Source organism: Camelina sativa, chromosome 5 (assembly GCF_030686135.1).
Source record: "Camelina sativa cultivar CO46 ecotype springtype chromosome 5, ASM3068613v1".
Lineage (NCBI taxonomy): Eukaryota > Viridiplantae > Streptophyta > Magnoliopsida > Brassicales > Brassicaceae > Camelina > Camelina sativa.
In genome coordinates, this window is record NC_141884.1 from 30,626,655 (window position 1) to 30,654,405 (window position 27,751).

General features: G+C 40.3%; 2 protein-coding genes across 3 annotated transcripts; one reads left to right on the forward strand and one right to left on the reverse strand.

The window, feature by feature from the left end:
- Positions 1-11,862: 11,862 nt before the first annotated feature.
- On the reverse strand, positions 11,863-15,271 carry LOC147944507 (CBS domain-containing protein CBSX6-like). Of its 2 annotated transcripts, XM_087450935.1 has the most exons (3): positions 14,421-15,030; positions 14,113-14,170; positions 11,863-13,093 (listed from the first exon to the last, which is right to left on the reverse strand). In XM_087450935.1, exon 3 carries the CDS (start codon positions 13,072-13,074, stop codon positions 12,166-12,168), a length of 909 nt encoding a protein of 302 aa, XP_087307061.1. In that variant the 5' UTR covers positions 13,075-13,093; positions 14,113-14,170; positions 14,421-15,030; the 3' UTR covers positions 11,863-12,165. The 2 variants fall into 2 exon arrangements, with proteins under 2 accessions (XP_087307061.1, XP_087307060.1); XM_087450934.1 differs by lacking the exon at positions 14,113-14,170 and having other exon boundaries at positions 14,421-15,271.
- A 2,818-nt stretch (positions 15,272-18,089) lies between these two features.
- Positions 18,090-22,014, forward strand: LOC147944508 (uncharacterized). The gene is made up of 4 exons (XM_087512616.1): positions 18,090-19,448; positions 19,950-20,034; positions 20,224-20,579; positions 21,340-22,014. The coding sequence occupies exons 1-4, from the start codon at positions 18,090-18,092 to the stop codon at positions 22,012-22,014; spliced, it is 2,475 nt and encodes an 824-aa protein (XP_087368742.1).
- The last annotated feature ends 5,737 nt before the right edge of the window (positions 22,015-27,751 follow it).

The following is a 27,751-nucleotide window of genomic DNA, read 5'->3' on the forward strand; positions in this document are numbered from 1 at the left end:
TGATCCATGCTCCCGCGCCCAAAACCTCCCTTGCCACCTTGGTTTGCCACTGTCGTCTCTTCTCGCTTCCTTTTACGCCTTTGCTCCAACTGCCTATCCTTGCTTGGAATGCTCTGCTCCAATGTCTCCTCTGAACGAGCCGCTGGACTGACCACCACTAACTGTGACCTCAAGTCATCCTCTATCCCAGCTGCAACCTCAACTAGCTCCGCCCTCGTGACATAGCTCTTCACTCTGCACCGAGTCCTCAGATCATCTCGCAAAGCCAGCAAGAACCTCCGCACCTGAGCCGACTCTGGCTCCCAAGCCCGGCCTGCATACCCCACAAGCGGACTGAACTCTGCATCCAGCTCCCGCACTGTGCGGTCCCCCTGAGTCAACCCCAAGAACCGTGCCTCCATGCGATCCAGAGCCTCCTGTGGAAAATACTTGGAGTTAAACTCCCTCACGAAATCTCCCCAAGACATACCCCGCTGCACCCTCCGTGCTGTCACCGACCTCCACCACACATGTGCATCTCCTGACAAGTAAAACACTGCCAGATCCACCCTGAACTGGTCGGGACACCTAAGCGAAAGGAAAATATCCTCCATCCGCTCTCTCCACTCATCCGCTACACTCGGATCAGTACTTCCTGAGAAATACCCTGCTCCCACATGCCGCAACTGCTCCATCATCCGCACATACTGAGCATCCACTACCTCGGCCCCCGGCTGCACACCTGCCTGCAAACCCGCCACAGGCTGCACCGCTGGAACCTGCCCACCAACCACTGGCGGCACTACTGGAACCTGCCCACCACCCACTGGCGGCACTACTGGATCCTGCCCACCAACCACTGGCGGCACAACTGCTGGAAGTCGCTGCAAAACCTGAGCTAGCAAGTCCATCAAGACATCCTCCCTGCCTGGAGCACCTCCCGCTGCAACCCCCACACCTGGGGCAACACCGTGACCGACACCGGGCCCATCCGCCCTGCCGTCACCCAAACCAGCCTGGTCTCCAGACACACTAGGATGAACCTGTGACTCCGCCACCTCCTCACTGGCCATGCTCTGGGTCACACTCACACTGGCCTCAGGAACCTGACCTCGTCCCCGACCACGACCACGACCACGTCCACGACCACGACCACGACCGCGACCAACAGCACCCTCTCTAGCCATCTGCACTACCCAGAACAGAAGGCTAAGCACACAAGTCAAAAACCGCACATAGAGTACACATCTTACCGTGGAATCTCATTGAATGCTCGAAGAGGATGATACTAGGACTCCATACCGCAAACAAATTGACTAACTACTCATAATTAATTCCATCACACAACATCATGCATCAAGCAAAAGGAAAATAATTCACCCAATTAAATTCCTAACCGCTCTAACCATCCATTTAACCATCCTAGAACCATAAAGGCTCTGATACCAAAATGAAACAACCCGACCCCTTTTTTTTTCTTTAATTAAAAATAATATATAATTAAGCATCCCAGACTACTTAATTAACCAACCCAAACCACAACTCAACATTAAACCAGCAATAACATTAAGCACAGCGGAAACATACCAATAATACAAAACCAACAACATCATCAATACAATAACATTCCTAACCATTCTATCCGGCAACCTAACATAACACTAACCAAGGTTCCAACAACATAACCAACAAATCCAATAACACACAAACGAGACCCTAGATCATCCTCCTCCTCATTGCCATGATTCCACGTCACAAACATGCACACCACAAACAACAATTGAGATGCGTAAGTATTATCACAAATACTTAGTGAGGCAATCCTCCCATCTACTGGGCTATACACACAAGCAACTGAGATTCCAATGCGTAACAAATGACAACCAACACAAACAAACCAGGAAAAATCACGAAACAAGCAACTTGGTGTCGACCGACACCAGAGAGGTGTCGATCGACACTGGCCAAACATGGTGTCGACCGACACCTAACTGGTGTCGATCGACACTTCCTTCGCAGACGCGAACTGCACGAATCCGAACGACGAACCTCCGTTTCCAATCATCTCCAATCCGTTCCAACCTCACCCAAAACCTTCAGGAACCTATAAGAACCATAACACAACCACCACAAGCAAGAACAACACCACTAACACCACCAATCAAGCAAGAACAACACCACAAAGCACCACCAATCAAGCAAGAACAACAAAGGATTCTCAGGCTTAGATAAGCCATGGTCATGCACTCACCTCAAAATACAGAAGGAAAAGGTCGAAGAACAGTAGAGCAACTCCTTAGGAAGCTTCTCCTTCGTTCCCAGCAACAGAAAACTCAAGAATAGCCAGCAATCTCACTAAATCTCTCTTAGGAATCTCAAGAACACACTTTTCTCCCTTTTTTTTTCTCTCAAAAACACAAACGGCGACAGAGGAAAAAGACTAAACCCTTATTTTGTCGATTTTCCCTTTAAATACCCGGTTAAACCACTAACCAAACCATCCCAATCGAAAAATCGCGAATTAAATCAAACCGGTCGAACCCAGAAATTAGTGGTGTCGATCGATGCCACTATGGTGTTGATCGACACTCCTCCCAAAATCACAAAATCTGGTTCGCGGATGTTACAATAAGTGACGTGTTTCCATCCATTTATTTTGTTGTCGTTAATACGTGATAAAATAGTCACAAAACTGTCGCTTTATTTTGTGACCAAAATAACACTCAAAAATTGGAATCCCAAACTGCCGGTTTTTTTGTAGTGAACTCTGATGTGTTTGTAGCCATTACTTGACTCATGGATCTTGAAATAGGTTTGTTCTAAACCACAATCTGAAGCCCAGGGTTTTCAAGGTCTTCTTTAACTGTAAAATGAGATAAGGATCTTAGACATCTTATATCATACTCTTCCCGTGCAACCTCATAGCGGGTGATTCCTCACTTCATTCAGCATAATCCTCCTTAATCTCTTCTCTTCTAATTTATAACAGAAAGTTCCATCCCAAATACCAAATGCATGACTCCCTTTTTCACGTGATGATCACATTATGATCCCAAACAATAAATAAGCATTAATCCACACACGTGCGAGCAACCTCATCCACAAGTATAGACTGTAGTGAATGTTTTAGAAATAAATCAAAAGTAGAAATGAGATAACGTAATGCAATATGATTCGCTTAGATTTGGCTACGGATTCATTTAAAAATCCATATGCATAATCATATATAGATATGCATATATTTTGTAACATCCGCGAACCAAAATCCTGGTATAGGGGTTGCATCAGTCGATGCAAAGTTGGTTTTCTCGGACGAGTTTTAAGTTAAACGCCACGTTTTGGGTTAGGAAGCTCTTCGTGTTTAATAGGGAATTTTGTCGTCATTAGCGTGTTTAGCCGCTTTTGAGAGAAAAGAAAAGAGAGAAATATTTTTTGAGTGTTCTTAGGGATTTTGGGAGATTGGAGGTTGTTCCTATAGAGAACTATAGCTGGGATCATTGTAGGAGCTTCCTAGGAGCGTTGGCTTATCTAAGCTTATCTAAGCTTGAGATTTCTCTGATATGCTTGTTTCTGTGTTGTTTGGCTTGTTAGAACGTTATTAAAGGCTTTGTGAAGTTTCGGATTGAGTTTGACGTTTGTAGGAACAAAGATCCGGCGAGAATCTTCAGGGAAAACGATGCTCGGCATGTGCATCGGTCGATGCACTTTGTGCATCGGTCGATGCAATGCGAGGACGGTACGATTTGACCTAGGAACATCGGTCGATGCCATGTGGAGGAGTCGGTCGATGCAACTAGGGTTTTCGTGTAATGTCGAGCATGCGTCGGACGATGCAACATGAGTATCGGTCGATGCAAGTGAACCTTGAATCGGTCGATGCAGATCATGCGTCGGTCGACGCAATCCCCTAATGGTGTCAGTCAATGCAAGTTGGCGTCGGTTGATGCAGTGCCTGGTTTGTTTGTTGGTTGTTGTTTAATGGTTAAAGTATCTCAATTGCTTGTCTGTATATCCCAGTAGATGGGAGGATTGCCTCACTGAGTTTTTATAAAATACTCATGCATCTCAATTTGTGTTTGTGGTGAAGATAAAGGCAAAGTGTGATCATGGATTCAAGGCAATGAAGAGGAAGATGTTCTAGGGACTCGATTGGATGTTGTGTGGCATTGCTAGGTTGCTAGAGTTGGGTCATTAGAACTTTGCGAGGTTGCTGGTTTTCTGTTTCATGATGATTGGTTATTGGATTATTGTTATACTTTGATATTGGTTATTTATTATTGGATATTTGTTGGTTAATGATATTGTTTCTGTTATCCGCTGTTGTGTGTTTGTGGTTAGGCGGCTAGTGGATATGAGACCAATAGTTGTAGAATATTTCTTATTATTATATTTATTATTTATTATTAAAAAAAAACGGGTTAGGTCTTTTCAGTTTGGTACCAGAGCCCTTACGATTCTAGGTTTGGGTTCACTAGGCTTTGTGTTGTAGATGTTTGGATTTGCATGTTTTGATTGATTATGTGAGTTAGTCAATTGTGTATGGCATGGAGTCCTAGAACATCCTCTTCGAGCCTACAGTGTGATTCCACGGTGAGTTTATGTTTTTGTGTTCTGTTTAAATTGCTTGCTTAGCCTTCTGTTCATGGTATTACAGATGGTTAGAGAGGATGCTATTGCTGGTCGTGGACGCGGTCATGGTCTTGGACGCGATCGTGGTCGTGGTAGGGGCAGAGGGCCAACAGTTAGTGATATTGTGGACTAGAGTGTGACAGCTGAGGGTGTTGCCAAGTCGCTAGGTATCCAGGAGGATTCCATGAGTGTGGCCGGAGGGGGTGGTCTTGGTGCTCGAGTGGCCGGTGATGCTAGGGTCCCAGGTGTGGGAGTTCCAGCGGGTGGAGTCCCTGGAGTTGATTTTGCGACTTTGCTAGCACAAGTGTTGGAGTGGTTTCCAGCAGTGGAACCGGCTCAGGCTCAGGTAGTGCAACAAGTGGTGGCGGAGGAGCGCCAGTTAGTGGCTGAGGATGCGGGAGCACATGGTTGTTATGTGTGTATGTTGAGGGAGATGCGTGGCATTGATACTGTGTGGTTTTTGGGTGGTACAGATCCTACTGCTGCAGATGCGTGGAGGACAAGTGTGGAACGTAACTTCTAGACTTTGAGATGTCCTGAGGAGTTCTGGGTGGACATAGGGGTCCACCACTTGATTGGTGATGCTCAGGTGTGGTGGATATCAGTGGCTGCTAGGAGAGTGCAGAGAGAGATGACTTGGGCTGACTTTGTGGAGGAGTTCAAATGCAAGTATTTACTGAGAGAGGCATTGGACCGGTTGGAGGTGCAGTTCCTTCAGTTATCTCAGGGGACACGGTCAGTGCGGGAGCTGGACTTGGAGTTTAGTCGACTTCTATCTTATTGGGGTCGGGATATGGAGTCTGAGGAGGCCCAAATCAGGAGGTTTATGAGGGCTCTTCATGATGACTTGAGGGTCCATTGCAGAGGACAGAGTTATGTTATGGAGTTGAGACTGCAGCGGAGATTGAGGAGGATATCTGGAACAGGCGGTGTCGGTTAGTCCAGCGGTGCAGCCTAAGAAGGCTCATCATCATGGAGGTTCTAGCAAGGGCGGAAAACCTGCGCAGGGAACCAAGATGAAGTGGGAGGCGACACAGAGACCGAGTGGTGCAGGGTGCTTCGGGTGTGGGAGCATGGATCACAAGGTAGCTAGCTGTCCCCAGAGGAGTGCTCCGGCGGCAGCGGTTCGGGTATGCTATCATTGTAGGGAGCCTGGGCACATCAAGCCCAAGTGTCCCAAGTTGCAGCAGATGGTGGTGGTAGCGGTGCAGCATGTGGTGCAGCTGGGAGTGCAGCAGGTAGCACGGATTGAGCAGGCGCCATGGGTGTACACGACGGTCGAGACTGGTGGAACCAGTTCCGAGGCGATCACAGGTATAATTTTTGGTACTTAAACTTTGTGACTTTTAGTAGGTTCGGATTTTATGTTTTCCTATGATAAAGTGTAAGGTTCTCAACACATGAGGTTTGTGTAGGGATCTTGTTGGTGGGCGGGTTTAAGTCCTATGTTATGTTTGATTCTTGAGCTTCTTATAGCTTCATTACTCCGGAGTGTGCAGAGAGTGCGAATATCAGAGGAGATCCCGGGAGCGTACAGGAGTTGTTAGAGCTGCGGGAGCCAAGTTTCTGAGGGTCGTTGGACGAGTTAGGGGAGTTGATATTCAGATCGCAGGAGAGTCGTGACCAGCGGATTTGCTTATCAGTTCAGTGGAGTTGTATGATGTTATCCTTGGGATGGATTGGTTGCATCGGCATATGGTACATCTGGATTTTCATCGGATGATCAAGAAGGGCCTTGAGGCTTATTTGGTTACTATATCAATGCTAGAGTCAGTGGGGCAGTCTACGGTTAGCGGTATTCAGGTTGTTGAGGAATTTGAGGATGTGTTCCAGTCGTTACAAGGGTTACCATCATCTCGATCTGATCCTTTCATGATCGAACTGGAACCAGGGACGACGCCGTTATCCAAGGCTCCTTACAGGATGGCTCCAACAGAGATGGCAGAGCTGAAGAAGCAACTAGAGGATTTGTTGAGCAAGAGATTCATCTGTCCTAGTGTATCACCATGGGGAGTGCCGGTGTTATTTGTTAAGAAGAAGGATGGGAGTTTCTGCTTGTGTATTGATTATCGGGGTTTGAACCAGGTCATTGTGAAAAACAAGTACCCTCTTCCTAGGATCAATGAGTTGTTGGATCAGTTGAGAGGTGCTAATTGGTTCTCCAAGATAGATCTGGCGTCGGGTTATCATCAAATACCGATAGATGAGGCAGATGTGAGGAAGACTGCATTCAGGATGAGGTGTGCACTATGAGTTTGTAGTGATCCCTTTCGGGTTGACTAACGCGGCAGCAGCGTTTATGAGATTGATGAACAATGTGTTTTAGGAGTTTCTGGACGTGTCTGTCATCATTTTCATCGACGACATCCTGGTATATTCTAAGAGTCTTGAGGACCATGCATTGCATTTGAGGGCAGTTCTGGAGAAGCTGCGGGAGCAGAAGTTGTTTGCTAAGTTGAGCAAGTGCAGTTTTTGGTAGTGTGAGATGGGTTTTCTGGGTCATATTGTTTCTACAGAGGGGGTTTCTGTGGATCCGGAGAAGATTCAGGCTATTAGGGATTGGCCTAGACCGCAGAATTCCACAGAGATCAGGAGTTTCCTTGGTTTGGCAGGTTACTACAGGAGATTTTTGAAGGGCTTTGCGAGCAAGGAACATCCGATGACTAAGTTGACAGGGAAGGATGTTCCTTTTGTTTGGTCACGGGAGTGCGAGCAGGGTTTTGCAAGCCTAAAGGAGATGTTGACTACTACGCCAATGTTAGCTTTGCATGAGCAGGGAGAACCCTATGTGGTTTATACAGATGCATCCAGAGTTGGTTTGGGGTGTGTGTTGATGAAGCATGGAAAGGTGATTGCTTACGCTTCGCAGCAGTTGCGGAAGCATGAGGACAACTGTCCTACTCATGATTTGGAGATGGCTGTTGTTGTTTTTGCCTAAAGATTTGGATATCTTATCTTTATGGTGCAAAGGTGCAGGTGTTTACAAATCATAAGAGCCTGAAGTATATATTCACTTAGCCTGAGCTGAACTTGAGGCAGAGGTGGTGGATGGAGCTGGTGGTGGATTATGATTTGGAGATAGCTATCATCCTCTATCATCCTGGTAAGGTTAACTTGGTAGCAGATGCTTTGAGTCGGAAGATGGCAGCTTCGGCTCAGGAGCAGGACATGGAGTCTCTGGTTGGAGAGATCAATACTTTGAGTTTGTGCGCGGTTTTTCAGGAGCCGTTGGGTTTGGAGGCGGCTGATAGAGCAGACCTTCTGAGCAGGTCTCAGCAAATGGTACTATTTTGGTGCACGGGCGGATTTGTGTGCACGGGCGGATTTGTGTGCCTAAGGATGAGGAGTTGAGGCAGGAGATCCTGAGAGAGGCTCATGCGAGCATGTTTTCTATTCATCTAGGGGCGACTAAGATATATCGTGATCTCAAGAGGTACTATCACTGAGTCGGGATGAAGAAGGATGTAGCTAGATGGGTCGCGAGATGCGATGTGTGTCAGCTAGTGAAGGCTGAGCACCAGGTTCCAAGTGGATTACTGAAGAGTTTGCCCATTCCAGACTGGAAGTGGGATAAGATCACGATGGACTTCTTGGCAGGTTTGCTAGTGTCTCAGACATTTGATGTTATTTGGATCATTGTGGACCGGTTGACTAAGTCAGCACATTTTCTGGCAATTAAGAAGACTGATGGAGCAGTGGTCTTGGCTAAGAAGTATGTGAAGGAGATAATCAGATTGCATGGGGTACCAGCGAGTATTGTGTCTGATAGGGATTATAAGTTCACTTCGGTGTTCTGGAGAGCATTTCAGGCAAAGATGGGCACTAAGGTGCATATGAGTACAACTTATCATCCCCAGACAGATGAACAGTCAGAGAGGACGATCCAGACGCTGGAGGATTTGTTGAGGATGTGTGTGTTGGATTGGGGTGGCCATTGGGTAGATCACCTAAACCTGGTAGAGTTTGCTTACGACAACTGTTATCAGGCGAGTATTAAGATGGCTCCTTATGAGGCTTTGTATGGCAGGCCATGTCGTACACCGTTATGCTGGACTCAGTTGGGGGAGAGGAGTATGTATGGTGCTAATTTTGTTCAGGACACCTCAGAGAAAATTGGGTTCTCAAGCTGAAGGAAACTCAGGATCGGCAGAGGAGTTATGCTGATAAGAGGAGGAGAGATCTTGATTTTCAGGTAGGAGACATAGTGTACCTCAAGATGACCATGTTGCGGGGTCCGAACAGGTCATTGACAGAGACTAAGTTGAGTCCAAGGTATATGAGTCCGTTCAGAGTGATTGAGCAAGTGGGACCGGTAGCCTTTCAACAGGGTGATCCTAATCAACTTCTTCAATCCGGAAGGCCATAAATAAAAAAGTTTTTCAAGGTTTAGAGATCAAGGTAAATGATATATTTTCTCAGGCTTTAGGCGATAAGTTAGCCTGGGAAGAGGCGCTCTCTTTTATGGCGGTCATGTCAGCTCCATCTCCATCTTCGGATGTCCAGATTTCTACACCTTGTTGTCAGATTGATGGTTCTTGGAAAGCAACCAATGAGCATTCAGGATTGGACTGGTGGTTTTGCGTTGGTGAGGAGCGAACCTTGTTGTTGGGGGCCAAATCTCTAAGACGAAGCCCCTCCCCACTGCATTTGGAGTTAGAAGCGTTGTACTGGGCCATGGAGCGGATACGTACTGCAGGGATCGCTTGTCATTTCGAGACTGATTGTGCTGAGTTACTCACTATGGTTCAGTCCCCTAAAGATTGGCCGTCCTTCTCCAACGTGCTTGATGAGTTCAACTTGCTGGAGTCCTTCCAACTATTCTCCATCTTTTGGATCCCGCGTGCGTCAAATACGAAGGTGAATTGTCTTGTTATTGCTTCGCGTTTTCTTATCTCTGAAGTTTCTTTTGTAAACCAATGAATTTTCATTTAATTTATTGTTTGCATGAAAATAAAGTAAACAGATACACTTTTAGTTAAGTAAATAGTTGTAGATGAGTTCAAATTTATTAAAATTAAATTAAATTTAACAAATAATATATATTTATTTAATTCTTTTCGTAAGTAAAAACAATGTATAAAAGTAAAGAGATAAACTTTTAGTTATAGAAAATAGTTGTTTTTTTTGCTATAATACACTAATGTATATCCATTTACAAATCTACTATCTACATTACCACTTGAAGTGTATTTGTACACACAAATAAATTTTACTGTTAAAATATACTCATTATTTTTTACTACTACCAACAAATTGTCTTTATGAAAATATTAAATAACCTATTATATGTCTTTTCACTTTAACATTTTTATAGTTACAAAAACACATACGTTAATCTTATATACTCCTATCTTATATGTTACAATAGCAGTTGTTTTAAATAAATTATTTGATTGGTGAAAAAAATATGAAAGATCTATTTTTATTTTTAATCTTTTGCTTCAACAATCTCTTTCTTTATGTTCTAGAAACAGTAGTTAGTTTTATAATTTTCACAATCATACTTTTTTATCTTATATAAAACGTAATCTTTTTCTTGTAAAATTAGCAACTTAAAATTAAAATAAGTAAACAATATTAAAATTTCAAATTTTTTGATAGATATATATATATATATATATATATATATATATATATATATAATTTCCTTATAATGATCTTTTCTTTTTATGGTAGGTTTTGAATTTTTAAATTTTTATTTTCTAAAATTTTAATAATTTTAGAATTGATATGTGTCAACACCTGAATGATATAATTGACACGTGTCAAGATCTTGTTAATTAGTAATTTTGACATCAAACTTTATATAATAAGATACGGTTAGCAAAATGTTTTTGTCCGGTCCTCGAGTTTTTGTTACTCTCACAAAGGTGACTTTAATCTTTCTAATCTCCACCGCGAGTATAATGAAATAGAAATAGTGAGTGTTTCAGAAGTAAATTAAAATTAAAAATGAAATAATGTAATGCGATATGATTCGTTTAACTTAGCTAGGGATGGATTCATTTAAAAATCCAATCATATATATATATATATACACATTTGTATTTAGAAAGTTATATATACCAAATAATAATTCATATTTCATTTTTAAAATATGTTTTAAGTTTACTCTTTCTCACATTCCTTGTTGAGAGAGGGTTAGGTACTTAGGTTGTGTTACCTTAATTTATAAACCTAAGCAATACCTCAATTCTTAGTGTAGTAAATGTGATTGAGAACATAATTAAAACTGAATTCAACTTTTATCTTCAGTGGAATGATCAGTGCCTCCTTCGTGGAAGTAGTTTAGGAGGTAATTATAGCTAGATGAATTACTAAGTCAATTCTCATAAACAGGTTACCAATTGCAGCGTGTTTTGGATCGGCGGGTGCAATGTGAATGTGACTGTTTTAGTATAGTCTGTGTCTGACCTTTAGTTGATCTCCTTGATATATTAATAGAGAAACATTCTAAAGAAAATACTGATGTGTCGTCACTAGAGAGCTCGAGACACTAATAAATTTATTGCGCTCATTTTTTATGGATATTTACACGTAATTACTATTGAATGATTAAGAAATATTCCTTTTCAATTAATTAAAAAAATCATACATTTCAATTTTAAAATATATTTTAATCATTTTTATAAAACATTGTCAAAACTCGACTTTATTCACCTATTAAAAAAACTGATTACTATTTACATATTTAAAATTTCCATAATAAAATTATCACAATAATCATTATTATATGACTTATTTAATGTCATTGGTATAATATTTTACTGGTGAAACATATTCTTACACCAGAAAAAATTAAACAAAATCTTGCATAGATTGAAGAAAGAGCAGATTATATATTTAGTTGATACATAATAGTTTGATCTAAACATATTCTCACAGGATATATATTTTGTTTTTACACAAATAAATATTAGATCCTCAAAAATAACTTTACTTATAATATTAATTTTATCTGCAGATATATATCCCACACATAGTGCGGTTTGTTACCTAGTTTATTAGATTAGATGAACATACAATTTCATGTATTAAATGGACGTTTCTTTCAGTATTATCAGAGCATTTAATACATGGTCACCTCTTAAGTGTGATGATTTTACAGAATGTGCTGCTATTATGTCACAAAATTCTCAGTTTTTGCATACAATCAGAATCTACAATTTAAACCAAACAATTACAACTCTCAAAATTTTCCATATATACATTGTAAATATTCGTACTTGTCAACTCATAAACAGATTATTCTAATGTATTCGAAATCCAAAATATATAACTTTAGCTTTGATACAATAATCCCCTCATCGCGGAGGAGAGAGTTCACAACTTTACATTGTAATGAATGAGTAACAGCTTTGACTGTGTCTGTTGAATTAAAAGAAGTAAAAAAAAAAAAAGATGATTTAAATTTGCTTCTTGCAGCTGACACTAATAATAGTACACAAAAGACTATAAACCCAAAAATATTATCCTTCTATAACCTTAGAACACGTCTTAAGGGCAACTTTTTTCACAGGATAACAGACAGAGAAATGATCATTTTGATTGTAGTCTTTAGCTTTGAGTATCATTCCCAAAACCTTCATAAGACCGATTCGAAGGAACGAAAGCAGAAGGCTGTTTAGTTACAGCAGTCAAGATCTCTCCATATCCCACAACTCCAACAAGAACATCATCTGAATCAGCCTCTGTAACCCAAACATGTGTTGCCCTGTGAGACAGCATTTGAGCCATAACCGCAGCTAACGAGCTCGATGTTTTGCAAGTTAACGGCGCACTTCTTCCCCTGTACATGCTCCTACCGATGCTCAACCTTGTCGGGCTTGTTGGATTAAAACCGATGCTCCTGCTGCTGAACTTCTTGGCCTTTGTTGCTGTTCCGTTATGTTCTCCTCCCGGAAATGAAGTTTGGAGGAAGTCGCTGAACGATCTTGATGACATGTTGTCTTCAACTCCCATCACAAACTGTCCTGCATAGAGATTAGCTAGAGCCCAAGCTGCAGCCAGATAATCACATTTCCATAGCTTCGAAGCTGATATTTCTCCTATTATCTTGAACTGTTGTTCGTTTTCTGTTTGTTCCAACACGGCGATCGCACTAGGGTCACACTGTGGCCTTCTGGTGGATTCAATGGCTGGAAGAGAGGCTTCAATGAAGTTATAGTTTTGATTGATAATTCCCAGAGTGGAGATTGAGGTGAGTGGCAAAGGAGCTAATGCTCCAAGGACACCAATAAGGAAGCGGATTACGTCTTCCCTTGAGAGACAGCAAAACTTGTCCCGGCTTGAAGTCATGGACGTAGTAGGCCTGTTGGTGGAGTCAGAAGCGAGACCACTGCTACTGCTAGAGTTTTCACTGTTCTTCAGCCATTTCCCGTTATAAAGAATGGAGAATCTCTTGCTCATACCTCTCCAAACAACGCTTTTCGGAACCAGAAGTCGTCTCACTCCTTGTTTCATCATCTCCAAAGCATCTATCAACCTTACATTACATTTAATACAACAAAATCATCATCATAGAAAAAGAAAAGATATTAAACAAGGAAGCTAACTACATCAACAGAAACATCGAATTCACTGCAACAAAGGAATCATGAAATCAAAACCATTTGGACAAGAGAGTATTCTAATTGAAAAACCAAAAAGTTTCTGCACTCTCGAGAAGTGTGGCAGATCCTATTTGGTCAATAAGGTTGAGCAAGGAAGAACAAAGATGCAGTTAAAGGCAAGGAACACTGTATCTTGGTTTTTTTGGAAATAAACAGTATTTCATACCCAGTTGGTCATAGAATTACAGAATACAGTTTTTCACTGGCTGCCTACTTAGAGAACATCAAACAAACCAGTAACATATAGATGATCAAATCCTGCACAAATCCTAAAAGAATTGTTACACTATCAACTTGTCTTTAAAACATGTGTTTTCCTGTTTTTGTACTAGTTAGATGACATAAAGTTTTATCATAGTCAACTACAAAGTTAGTTGCAGAGCTAAAAGAAGGATTGACTAAGGTCTAAGCAAAGTAGAAGTTGAGGGAAAGAAAAAAAAAAGTCAAAAGAGATTGGGACACTTAAAACTATACTCCTTTTAGTTAGTAAATGGGTTTCCCCAGATGTTTGCAACAATTTCCTAAACACTGACCACAAGAAAACAAGGCGCTTAAAACATTGCATACTTCAGTTTACTAACCCAAGGTTGACAATTTGAAGCACGAGGCAATCTACCTTACTGTTTTATATACTCAAACCAATAAAATAAGAAGAATAAAAGGTCCCACTTTCATGTTATATTGAACATGAAGTCTGGATCAAAATATAAGTACCTAAGCACATGGCCTATATATATTTATATTGACCATGTAGTCTCTGATTAGATCCAACCATGTTCAGAGAAATAATTGCAATCACGGATCCAAAATTCAATCAATTATAACTACACCAAGTAAACTTCTAAAAAAAAAAACGAGATCTTACTAAGTTAATGAAGTTAAAGCAAGTGACCTTTTGGGGCCTTAATCTCCAATTTGAAGAACTTGATGTCCCTCCCAAGCTAGGAGTCCTACGAAACAAGCACTAGCTCAAGACTCACTTGGTCAAGTGATCAACCTTGAATTCAACTAAATCCTCAGAACACTAGAATCTTATTGCCACCTTACTCTAAGCTATGACCCTTTTTACTAAAGTTAAAGATATTACATGTATACTACTAAAACTCAAAACCAAACAGAATCAATGAAACCAAGAAACAGTAACTCAAAGTCAGGTCCTTTATTACATTAATTTAACTTTAAGGATAAAAAAGAACTAACCTTGTGCCAGGATCAACCTGTTTAAGGAGAGTGTTGTCAGGAGAAACAACCTCAGAGACAGGAATCTTCATAGCTTTCTCTTCTTGCAAACACTCACTCTTAGCCAAAAAAGCAACGATGTCCAAAGAATTCAAAATCCCAACGAATCTTTGTTGCCTCATCTCACTATTCTCCACGAACCCAGGAAGCGACGGCGTCGATCTCTTCCTCCAAACCGGAATCCCACACTCCGTCGACTCACCGATGGCTCGAATCGCAGATTCAACCGTCTCTGTTTCGTAGAACTCGACCATCTCTGGCTTCCCTACGGTTAGATCTCCAACCACGTGATACAAGAACACTGACGCCATCAGAGAGATCTCGCTATAGATCTGTGAATTGTGGAGGTCGAAGGGAGCAGAGAGAGAGAGTTATAAAAGAGAGTGGAGAAAGACGAGGAGAAGGTGAACGCCGGTGATGGGTGATCGGAGAAGGATCAAAAGGAGAGGAAGAGAATTCGCCATTCAAGTCCCATGAAGCGATCTCTTTGATCAGAGCTTTTTGTGGATAGAGATTTGTTTTGTTGGGTCCGTATAATTGTATTATTAAGAAAGAAGAAATAACATAACACGATGAAACATACAGTTATGTTGGACGTATCTCTTAGGCATTATGTACTTATGTACTTTGGATCTTTGATGCAATCAGATTAATAAAAAAAACCACAAAATAGATAAGAGAAAATACTACAAAATAGGTAACAATTGTTTGACTAGAGAAAAAAAAAAAACAAACTTAAGAAGATACATGTTATATTACAAATGTCGATACGATCAATTTTGGGTGTTAAAAGGTTATTAGGAAATGGTTCCATAATGGTAACAAAATGGTCAAAAGAATTTTAAAGACCACAAAAAGGTGAGCACATGTTCATTCATTGAGACAGAGAAGAGCCCTGAGGCTGAGATGGGCACATGTGTTTCTTTGTCTATACTCTATACACGAGACAATGGAAAAAAAAAAACAATTCAGTATATTTGGAAAAAGAAAAAAAACAATTCAGTATATTTGATGCCTACTTGAATAGTGTAAGATTTTGTTGGAAAAAAAAACGAACGAAAATAATATATATATATATATATATATATATATATATAAAACATGAGAGCGAGGCGATTTTGTTGTTCGTACCGGTTCATCTTCTCTTCGTGTCTCTTTCTCTTCCGAGTGCAGTTATTGCTGGTTACCGGCAGTTTTTTCAAGGGTTGTGTTAAGTTTTGTGATATCGTAACTTCTGTAACTAACTTTTTATTGATAACTCAAATACTAACAGGGGGTATTGAACTTGGATTTGGTAGGATTTTGTAGGATTTTAATATTTTAGAATTCTGAAAGATTTGATTGAGTTTTAAGAAGAATTGATTAGTTTTTAAGGTTTTTATTTATAAAATACAAGAAAATGAATGTGATTTTGTAAGATTTTGTTATTAAACTTTGGATGATTTTAGAATATTTTAGAACACAAAAAAAAACATTTTGTTTACCCGGGAAGACGAAGTGTTTATTTTTTTGGTATTGAACATATGGCCAAATTGCAATACAAAAATAAACCGAGGTTAGGGTTGAGATTAACCTGCAGTAAAGAGAAAGGAGTTAGTGAGAAGATTATGAAGAAAAGAAAAGAAGCACAAAGAGAAGAAGGTGACCAAACAGAGTCTACAGTCTGAGTTTAACAAGAACAGCAGAAAGGTTTCAGCAACCAATTAATAAAATCTACATTATCCGTGTTAAAAGGAGAAACCATCGTACAATGTGTTAGATAGACCCATTTTCTTGTATCCACACAACAAGAGTATCTCAATGTTCGAACCTTTGTAATCTTTATCCATAATGAAGCGATTGACAAGAAAATATCATTTCTACTTTATCTCACAGCTTTATCCATATGGGGAGAAGAAAGCGATTGACAAGAAAATATCAAAAACGAATGCAGTGCCAATACTTGAGATTAGATGAATCCATGTCCTTTATTTACAAAATAGTTTCCTTCTATTTCTTTCCTCATACACACAAAGTCTATAATAAGAAGAAAAAAATCAAGATGTAACTTTCCGGCCAAATCCGCAAGACCGATTACGGTAAAACAAATATTATCACCTACACATGTCTCCTCGTAAGGTGTAGTAACAAATTGAACAACCATTCTTCTGTTGGAACTGAATTTTCAGAAACAAGTTTCAGAAAATTGCAGGTTTTGGGACAATATCTTTCCGGCGACTTTCCGGCCAAATTCCGGCCAAATAGCTGATCGGAATTGTCTGGTCGATAGTGCAATGGAAAGCTGGTAACGAGTACTACAAAATGGTATACTCATACGTCCAAAACGAGTTGATTTGAATGAGAAATAAGAGTGTGAAATGAGCTACTTGGGATGGTTTGGAAAATATCCCACATCGGAAATATGATTGATTTTTCACTCATATATATATAGTTTCACACTCTTCTAGTTTCAAAAGTGTGTAGAAAGAAGAGGGAAGGTTCCCACACTCGCACCAAACCGAACCGGGCCGAGCACAGATGCGGGGCGGGCCGGGCCCGGCCGGGCTGGTCTTGGAGGCGGGCTGTGGTCTCTTGGGCTTTTGGGTTTTTGGGCTTTTTGGCTCTTGAGACTGCTGTAGGCCCATTTAATTTTTTTGGAAAGACTTGGTGTGAACTCCAAGCAAACATGGGCAGCACTCCGAGAATATTCACTGAATATTTTCTTGAGAGCTCCCTCCTTCCACTATATATAGAGGCATAACCTCTCATTATTTTTCACACACAAAAACATAAACACTTCTTCCTCTGAAGATCTCTCTCTCCCTCTCCCTCTCCCTTTCTTAGTCCAAGTAAGTTCTTAGTTTAGTAGTCTCGGGAGTATAACGTAGATCTGTTCGCTTGAGTTCTATTACTGGTGTGCTACTGTAATAGTTCGTGATCGGTTGTATCCTGGGATTCATAAATCGTGATTGTCCGAAAGCACTTACGGCCGATTTATTGAATTAAGGAAAGATATATCATATCTTGCCTCCGTGATTTATTTTATACTTTATATAATGTTGTTGTAATTCGTTTATGATTTCGTTAATTTAAATATAATTCGCATCTTTTCTCAATTCGATTTTTGCGCTCCTAACAGTCTTAATTCAATAAATCCGCTTTCTGCTTATCGCTTTAAACGGATTGAGAATTTTTCAAATTTTTTATTTATTTTAAAAACGATTTCAAAATCTTCTGAAAAACTGTTTCTGCTTTCATCTTTCGGTGCTTACGCGGAAAGTTTTTGAAGAACGCTTTTACTTTAATTATTTCTTCTCTACTCTCTCTGGTTTCCACGAACGCTCTTAATTGAGTGAGTTTGTGAAACAAGTTTCTGCGAACGCTTGTTAAGCGAGTTTGCAAAACTAATTCAGTGTAATTTAATTACTTGAATTGTTTGATTAATATATTAATTAGATCTGTTTATTGTGAAACAGAAAAATGTCTAGAGACAACACCAACAACGTTTACGGTGATAGGGTTCCTGCAACCCCTGTTGAAACTCCTGCTGAGTTGGCTTTACGCCTTGCTAAAGAACTTGAAAAGACGAAGCTTACCGATTTGGGTATGGAAAACGTGCGCTGAAATCTATTCGGTAATGGATCAACCCACATGGGGATACCACCTTCGGCTTCCCAAGGGATGATGCTAGATAAGTTCGATGGCAAAGCTGGGTTCAAAACGTGGCAAAACAAGATGCGCTACTACTTGGCCAGCATGAATATGGAAAGGTACCTCACAGAGGATCCACCAATGCTTCCACAAGGTGACACTGATGTGTATGTGGTTGGAAGTATGGATAGTTGGGCTCAAGGAAACTACTGTTGCAAAGGTCAGATTCTGAACCGTTTGGTCAATGATCTGTATGACCTCTACAGTATGTACAAGACTTCAAAAGCATTGTGGCTAGCTTTGGAGACCAAGTACAAGACTGATGAGTCTGGGATGCAGAAATTCTCAACTACGAAGTTCCTGAACTTCAAGATGGTGGATTCCAAACCAATTATGGAACAAGTGGAAGCTCTTCAACGCATCTTTCAGGAGATCGATTTGGAAGGGATGTCGATCTGCAATGTCTTCAAAACGAATTTCCTGATCGAGAAGCTACCAGGCTGGTCGAATTTCAAGCATTACCTTAACTTCAAGCGTAAGGCAATGTCTCTTGATGATCTCATCCGTCGGTTGAGAGTTGAGGACAACAATCGTGGAGCTCATTCGGATGCTCAAAGCCAAGGGCATGATGTTCATGTAGCTGAGCATAAGGCCAAGTTTAAAGGCAAGGGTAAAGGGATCTCTATTCCTCATAAACCGTTGAAGGTGTCATCTGGACCAAACATCAAGAAGAGCAACCTTGAGAGGAAGTTCAAAGGGAAGTGTCATCATTGTGGTAAGATTGGACACAAGGCTGATGTTTGCAAAAGCAAAGCAAAAGATCTCAAGTTGCAAGCAAACCTAACTGAAGAAGACATGGTTGCGGTGGTTACTGAATGTAACACGGTGGAAGACAACCCAGTGAAGTGGTACTACGACACTGGTGCTACCACACACATATACTCTGATGGGACCATGTTCACCACCTACGAGAAGAACAAGTCAAATGAGCAGCTTTTCATGGGCAACACGGCGGTGTCCAAGATTGAAGGTAAAGGCAAAGTGGTTCTGAAGCTAACTTTTGATCGTGAGCTTACCCTGCAGAACGTGAAGCACGTACCTGACATGCGGAAGAATCTCATCTCTGGAACAGTTCTAAGCAAGCATGGTTTTTCCATCAATTTTGAGGCTGATAAGTTAGTTCTTAAGAAAAATGGGATGTATTTGGGAAAAGGTTTTGTTAAGGGTGGACTGATCAAAATGTCTGTAACGACAGTCCATCCGAAAATTATAGCTTCTGCTTCTGTTGCTGAAATGAAAGAAAACCCTATTGCTTACTTGGTTGAGTCGTTTACTACTTGGCATGAACGTTTAGGACATGTCAATTACAAAACAATGCGAAAAATGCAAAACTTGAATTTGATTCCGAAATTCAAAACTAACCAAGAAAAATGTGAAGTGTGCGTACAGGCCAAACTCACTAAAACTCCCTCACCACGCGTTGAAAGAACAACCGAACCTCTAGGTTTAATTCACACAGACTTATGTGATTTAAAGTATGTGCAAACTAGAGGCGGTAAGAAATACTTTGTTACCTTCATTGATGATTGCACAAGATATTGCTATGTATATCTCTTGCATAGCAAAGATGAAGCACTGGAAAAATTCAAAGAGTTCACCCTCGAAGTAGAAAATCAGCTTCAGAAAACTATAAAAGTAGTTTGAAGTGATAGAAGAGGAGAATATAATGAGCCGTTCAATGCATTTTGCAGAGAAAAAGGCATTATACATCAGACAATTGCTCCCTACTCGCCAGAATCTAATGGAGTAGCGGAACGAAAGAATCGAACTCTGAAAGAGATGATGAATGCGTTGTTGCAGGAATCTGGGTTAGCCCAAAACATGTGGGGGGAAGCTTTGCGTACCACTAATTACATCCTCAATAGGCTACCGCATAAGGTTACTGGCAAGTCACCGTATGAGCTTTGAAAGGTACAATACCTTCGTACAAATACCTCAAAGTGTGGGGGTGTCTAGCAAAAGTGGCTGTACCACCTCCTAAAAAGGTCACAATTGGGCCTAAGACCGTAGACTGTATCTTCATCGGATATGCACGTAACAGTAGTGCATATCAATTTCTGGTTCATTAAATCAGATATTCCAGATATCCATGTGAATACAGTTATGGAGTCGAGAAATGCTTCATTTTTTGAAGACATTTTTCCCTGTAAGAAAACTCAAAAACGGACTCGTGAACAACGAGATGCAGCGACTTTGGAAGCTGGCAATACTTTGAGTACTACTTCTGTAGAAACAGAACTGGAACCTAGAAGAAGCAAACGAGCTCGCAAAAGTAAATCGTTTGGTGATGATTATCTGATGATGGCATTTCTAGCTGAAAATCTACCAAGAACATATGCAAAAGCTATGTCTACACCTGATGCACCTTATTGGAAGGAAGCAGTCAAAACTGAAATAGACTCTATCATGCAACATCATACTTACGAGATGGTAGATCTACCACAAGGATTTATGCCTTTGGGATGTAAATGGATTTTTACGATAAAACGAAAACCAAATGGCGATATTGAGCGGTACAAGGCTAGGCTTGTAGTGCAAGGATTTTGGCAAAAAAAAAGGTTTAGATTTCTTTGATACCTATTCACCGGTAACAAGACTATCTTCGATCAGGATGCTCATAGGTATTGCAGCCTTGAGAAATCTTGAAATCCATCAAATGGGTGTAAAAACTGCTTTTCTTCATGGAGATTTAGAAGAGGAAATCTACATGAAACAACCTGAGGGATTTGTTATTCCAGGACAAGAACACAAGGTGTGTAAACTTGTGAAGTCATTATATGGACTCAAACAGGCTCCTAAGTAGTGGCATGAGAAGTTTGACAGTATGATGATGTCTAATGGTTTTCGCATTAATGAATGTGACAAATACATATACTACAAAATTACTCCATCAGGGTACATTTTGTTATGCTTATATGTAGATGATATGCTCATCATTGGCAGTAACAAAGACATCATCACTCAAACGAAAAACATGCTCAAAAGAAATTTTGACATGAAGGACTTGGGTTTAGCAGATATAATTTTGGGGATAAAAATCATCTGAACTGATGAGGGCCTTATCTTGTCTCAAACCCTCTATGCGGAAAAAGTGCTTGATCGATTCAAGCATTACTCAAATGGGACAGCAAAATTTCCAGAGGATCCTCAAATTCACTTAACTAAAAATTCTGGTGAACCTGTGCAACAGGTGGAGTATGCAAGAGTAATTGGCAGTCTAATGTACTTGACAAACTGTACAAGACCGAATTTAGTGCACTCTCTAAATGTACTTAGTCGCTACACAAGTAATCCAGGACATAAGCATTGGATGGCTATAGCTAGAGTTTTGGACTATCTACGTTATACCAAAGATCATGGCTTGCACTATGGTAGAGAACCCGGAGTTTTGGAAGGTTACAGTGATGCCAACTGGATCGCAGACTCGAGAAACTCAAAATCCACAAGTGGATATGTTTTTACACTTGGAGTTGCAGCAGTGTCCTGGAAGTCTTCCAAACAAACTCTGGCAGCTAAATCAACTATGGAATCTGAATTTATAGCTTTGGAGATAGCTATGTCGGAAGCTGAATCACTTCGTAATTTCTTGGAAGACATCCCAATGTGGGGGAATCCTGTGCCTGCAATACGTGTACACTGTGATAGCGAATCGGCTTTGGGCAGGGCAAGGAATACCCATTACAATGGCAAATCTCGTCACATCAGACGGAGACATAAAATTGTTAGACAACTTATCTCAACTGGTGTAGTTACGATTGATTACATCAATACGAAAGAAAACCTAGCGGATCCATTTACAAAAGGTTTGGCGCGAGATCAAGTTATAAAATCATCAAGAGGAATGGGTTTAAAGCCTACGACTTAAGAGGATGTTTGATGGTAACCCCACCTACTCAGATTGGAGACCCCATGACCTAGGTTCAAAGGGACAACTAAATCAAGCTGAATCTGCTACAAGCAATAGAAGACTTTTGTCTTTTCCCAGTTCCTAGAGTGATGTAAAGTGCTTCTTGTATGTTAGAGGTTAAGCATATGCTTTTAATGATTTGAAATGTAGCTTTGTAAAATATTTGAAATAATTACAGGATATTTCTTTAAATACAAGCAGCTTATAAAATCACCTTGTGAGTGTGAAATGGGGCTGTTTCTAGGAGAATATATAAGGCTATACTCTCCAAGTTCACTCATGATTAACCAGACATGTTCAAGGCCACAATGAACACAATAGAGAACCTCGTTCTACGAGAAAACGAAGCTGTGTTATGCCTGCTGTCTAAGTTTACATACAAATCCGGATGGTTCAAGACATCATGTTCACCAACTGGCCGAGTAAACTCGACAGGTATAACAATGAGTCGGTTCAAGGTTGGAAAACGCCACCAATTTAGATACAGTTAGTTTTCGCATGTACTCTCGAAGGTCTGTTTAGTCTAGCTAGTAGTGTCAGTCTATAGGGTTAGTTATGTCGTCATATGTTTAGACTTATTTCTATTCATGTGGGGGATTGTTGGAACTGAATTTTCAGAAACAAGTTTCAGAAAATTGCAGGTTTTGGGACAATGACTTTCTGGCGACTTTCCGGCCAAATTCCGGCCAAATGGCTGATCGGAATTGTCTGGTCGATAGTGCAATGGAAAGCTGGTAACGAGTAATACAAAATGGTATACACATACGTCCAAAACGGAGTTGATTTGAATGAGAAATAAGAGTGTGAAGTGAGCTACTTGGGATGGTTTGGAAAATATCCCACATCGAAAATATGATTGATTTTTCACTCATATGTATATAGTTTCACACTCTTCTAGTTTCAAACGTGTGTAGAAGGAAGAAGGAATGTTCCCACACGTGCACCGAACCGAACCGGGCCGAGCGCGGATGCGGGGCGTGCCAGGCCCGGCCGGGCTGGTCTCGGACGCGGGCTGTGGTCTCTTGGGCTTTTGGGTTTTTGGGCTTTTTGGCTCTTGAGACTGCTGTAGGCCCATTTAATTTTTTTGGAAAGACTTGGTGTGAACTCCAAGCAAACTTGGGCAGCACTCTGAGAATATTCACAGAATATTTTCTTGAGAGCTCCCTCCTTCCACTATATATAGAGGCATAACCTCTCATTATTTTTCACACACAAAAACATAAACACTTCTTCCTCTGAAGATCTCTCTCTCCTTCTCCCTTGCTTAGTCCAAGTAAGTTCTTAGTTTAGTAGTCTCGAGAGTATAACGTAGATCTGTTCGCTTGAGTTCTATTACTGGTGTGCTACAGTAATAGTTCGTGATCGGTTGTATCATGGGATTCATAAGTCGTGATTGTCCGAAAACACTTACGGCCGATTTATTGAATTAAGGAAAGAGATATCATATCTTGCCTCCGTGATTTATTTTATACTTTATATTATGTTGTAATTCGTTTATGATTTCGTTAATTTAAATATAATTCGCATCTTTTCTCAATTCGATTTTTGCGTTCCTAACATATTCTTCTGTCCCTAATTTTGATTCACATGGTCACAAGGCTTACCTCTACGCTTGTTAATCTTAGATCCCTCCCCAGTCCAAGAACTGCTTCACTTCATCATCAAAAATCCATCTATTCCACAATGGCTAAGAAGCCAATTCAGCAGATGTAGTCACAGCTTGAGCCCTCCAAAATATAAGCCACATACAGTGAATAATCACACCATGTAGAAACGCAGGTAACCCTCTATAGATTCCTCTAACTCCATCTTTCTTTTGAATTGTCGATAAGAAATGATGGATTCCTCTAAACTGACGAGCGTCAGACCAAGACCCAATTCCAATTGCCGAGAGAACCTGTAGACATTCTAATTGGTGAGAGATAAACGAGAGAGGAAGTCTAGTCAGAGATGAGGATTGAGGAATACACAAGACCCAATTTGCCGGTGGTGGGGTGGGATTGGAGCAGAGGAGCGGGGAAGAGCCAGTTTTGTTTCAATTTTGATTTCCACATAGTAAATACAATTTTTTTTTTGCTGAAATCTTTTGAAAAACTATCTCAAAGGGTGTGATTTTGAGGGAGGTATTTTTCAACTAGAAAACAAAAAAAAATCTCACAGAATCATACAAAGTAGCATATTATTAAAATGTTCTGAAATTTTGAATAATAGTAGATTTTAAGTCAGTTTTATAAATCATTGATTGAATAACAAGAGACTGTAAATTATTTTAAATGATTTTACAGAAATCTAAATTGAATAACAAAGAATTTTAAAAGATTTTACATAAATCTAAATTGAATAACAAGAGATTTTAAGAATACTCTAAAATCTTTTAAAATACCAAATTCGATACCTCCCTCTAACACACCATAGACGAAGGCAAGCACATCACAAGCTCTTCACCTAACAAAGATCAGAGACGAGAGCACATCACTCTAGCACTAACCATCAGAGAGCACATCACTCTCTCACTAGAACATCGCTAGAACATTCAACAACAATAAGCATGAATCCAAAATGAGCTTGACGAGTCTCTCTTATACTCTCCTCAATCTTCAACGGCAAAGCTTCTGGTACTTTCCAAGTCTTTCCCTTCAGCAAAGCCTCTGTTTCTTCCCCAGTCTTCCCTTTTCTCATTGATACGAACCACATTATCAACAAACTTGAATCACGTGACATGTCATTGTACAGTGTCATTGTACAATCGTATCAATACTCCCCCCATTTCGACAAGCTTGTCCTCAAGCTTCTTTAGAACTGAAGTGACCAGGCTCTCACTAACTCCTTGTAGTCTTGTACAATGTGCTGCTTCTTGTTTCTCGACTCTATTTGTTTTGATCTTTGTTTGTACTTAAACATCCAAGTTTTATGATATTTTCTCTATTTCTGCCTTTGTTGTAGCTGAACCTTAAAATGGTTGTGATGAAGGGAATGTGCTGTCATCAAAGGATGAGCTAAAGCTTGTAGTATTTTTTTCACGGACATCCCCACAACAGGTTTTCGCTTAACAGCTCTTCTTGTAAAACCTGAACCCAGTTTCCCTCTTTTAAAACAGCTTGTAAAAGCATGATGATCACTGTAACTCTAAACATTCCATCAACAAGCATGTTTATAAAGTGAGGCATTCCCTGCGAAACAAGAGCTCTATTCCTACTGATAGCTTTGAATTTAAACCACCAATTCTTGCACAACTTCCTCCTCCACAAATCTGAAACCCAAGTGCAGTTGTTCTTCAAGTTTAACATCACATCTCCACACCCAAACTGATGTATTCTTCTTTAATCCTGGTTTATCATCACTCACACAACAATTGTTTATCCCCTCTGTTTATCCCATTGCTGGTGATTTTCTCTCTTGCTTCTACTCCACATTTAAACTGGAATCTCCTAAACTTAGAATACTTCCACGTCTGATCACTACTAGTGGCACCATGAGCTCCAACAACTAAAGATCTAGGAATGAATCCCAAGAAACTGATCCTTTTGCTAGAATGAAAATGCACCAAGACCCACCTTATGAGTTTTGAAATTCTCTGCAATGTCTCAACTTTGCTTTTCTAACGATACCAAAAATGAGAATCAACTTTGTTTGTCACATGGAAAAGACAATGTCGAGGCCATTGAATTATGCAAATTACAGAATTGACATTCTGCAGCTGACGTGTTGTATCTATCGACAAGGTGAAACACAATATAGATGATGAAAATTGAAACTCATGGAGAAAGGCAGCAGCTTGATCCTCATTACTTCCGCCGTTGTGAACAAGCTTGGAGCATTGTATCCACAACAATATGTCTCTAATAGAAATATCTTGGAAACTGCCCTCGGATTCCCTTTCACACAAGAACATGGGCGTCATACCACCATGGAGAAGTTGCTTCATGCCTCCTGGATCATGCAACATCCTCATTTTAGACATCACCCTTGACATATGAGCTTGCTTGTCCACTCTCAGGTTCTGAAATGTTCTCTTCTTTCTCACTAAACCAATGTTATGATCCATCATTTGTGATCTATTGCTTGACATAGTCATGTTTTTAAACTTAAATTTCCATGACTTCGGAGACAAACTTAGTTTCTTCTTTCGCTGAAGTCTATGGCTTCTAAGGAACAATCCATCAAACACCTTGTGTGCATAGTTTCTGTTCTTGACACTTCCAAAAACAGATTGTGGATGTTTCCGATTTCCCCACACAATTTCACATGGCCATGCCTCAAAAACATTCAACCGTTCACTGCATAAACTAAGGCTAGGTTCCAAGTTAGAAATAGGGACCTGAATATCTTCAATAGGAGGTGAGACATGATCAGATTCCTTCTCTGAACCTAAGTGAATCTCCACAATCGATGAATCGGTGACAATAGATTCACCTCCACCCAACGATTTTGTAGCCAGAATTGCCTCTGATGAAGAACAAATCTTAACTGGACAGGTTGATTCCACTTCTGATTAACAATTTGATCAGTTGCCGAAGGCACCTGTGAAGAACAACTCTTCACCGGATCATATTGTGCCAACAAGCTCTGCTTAAAGCTACTCCAATCCATGATTTTCTCTTTACTCATCTCTCGCATAAACCATGTCAATGCAACTCCGTCTAAACACCAAAAGACAAGATCAAGCTTCGCATCGTCTGAACATAGGTATATCCTTTCAACCATCATCTTCAGATATCATAGAGTCCATCATCGCGTTGAAGCTCTGATCTCAGTTTCCCCGCACCAATGTTAAGTTTTGTGATATCATAACCTCTGAAACTAACTCTTTATTGATAACCCAAACACTAACACACCATAGACGAAGGCAAGCACATCACAAGCTCTTCACCTAACAAAGATCAGAGATGAGAGCACATCACTCTCGCACTAATCATCAGAGAGCACATCACTCTCTCACTAGCACATCGCTAGAACATTCAACAACAATAAGCATGAATCCAAAATGAGCTTGACGAGTCTCTCTTATACTCTCCTCAATCTTCAACGGCAAAGCTCTGGTACTTTCCAAGTCTTTCCCTTCAGCAAAGCCTTTGTTTCTTCCCCATTCTTCCCTTTTTTCATTGATACAAACCACATTATCAACAAACTTGAATCACGTGACATGTCATTGTACATTGTCATTGTACAATCGTATCAGGTTGGTAACGGTAATGTTGTAACCGTCTTTTCTCGAAACCTATATAATCTTTGCGTTGATCTCTAGTTTCTTCAGGTTGATCAGAGTAAAATTAATCCTTTTCCTTTGTTCATATTACTAATGGCGGATAGAATCCGACGCCAAATGCAAGAAATTGCTTTGGGTATTGAAGATGCTAAGATTAATCTCCCAGCCCATTTGTGTGTAGAAGCGATTCAAGCAACATAATTAAGTCTACTTGTGAAGTCGGTCAACCCTAAGAAGCAGAATATGTGTGCGATATTGAGTACTCTGCCAAGACTTTGGGGGAGTAATGATGATGTCGTTGGATGAATTTTAGAGAGTAAGAAGATCCAATTCTTGTTTCCTTCGGAGGAAGGAGGAGTCCCGATCAACCACGGTGAAGATACGGTGGGCTATAAGCCACCAGAGGCAACATGAATACAGCCTTTTGGAACTGCAGGGGCTTGAGAGGGTCCATGGTAATTCGACGCGTCAAAGGGATTAAGGCAACTT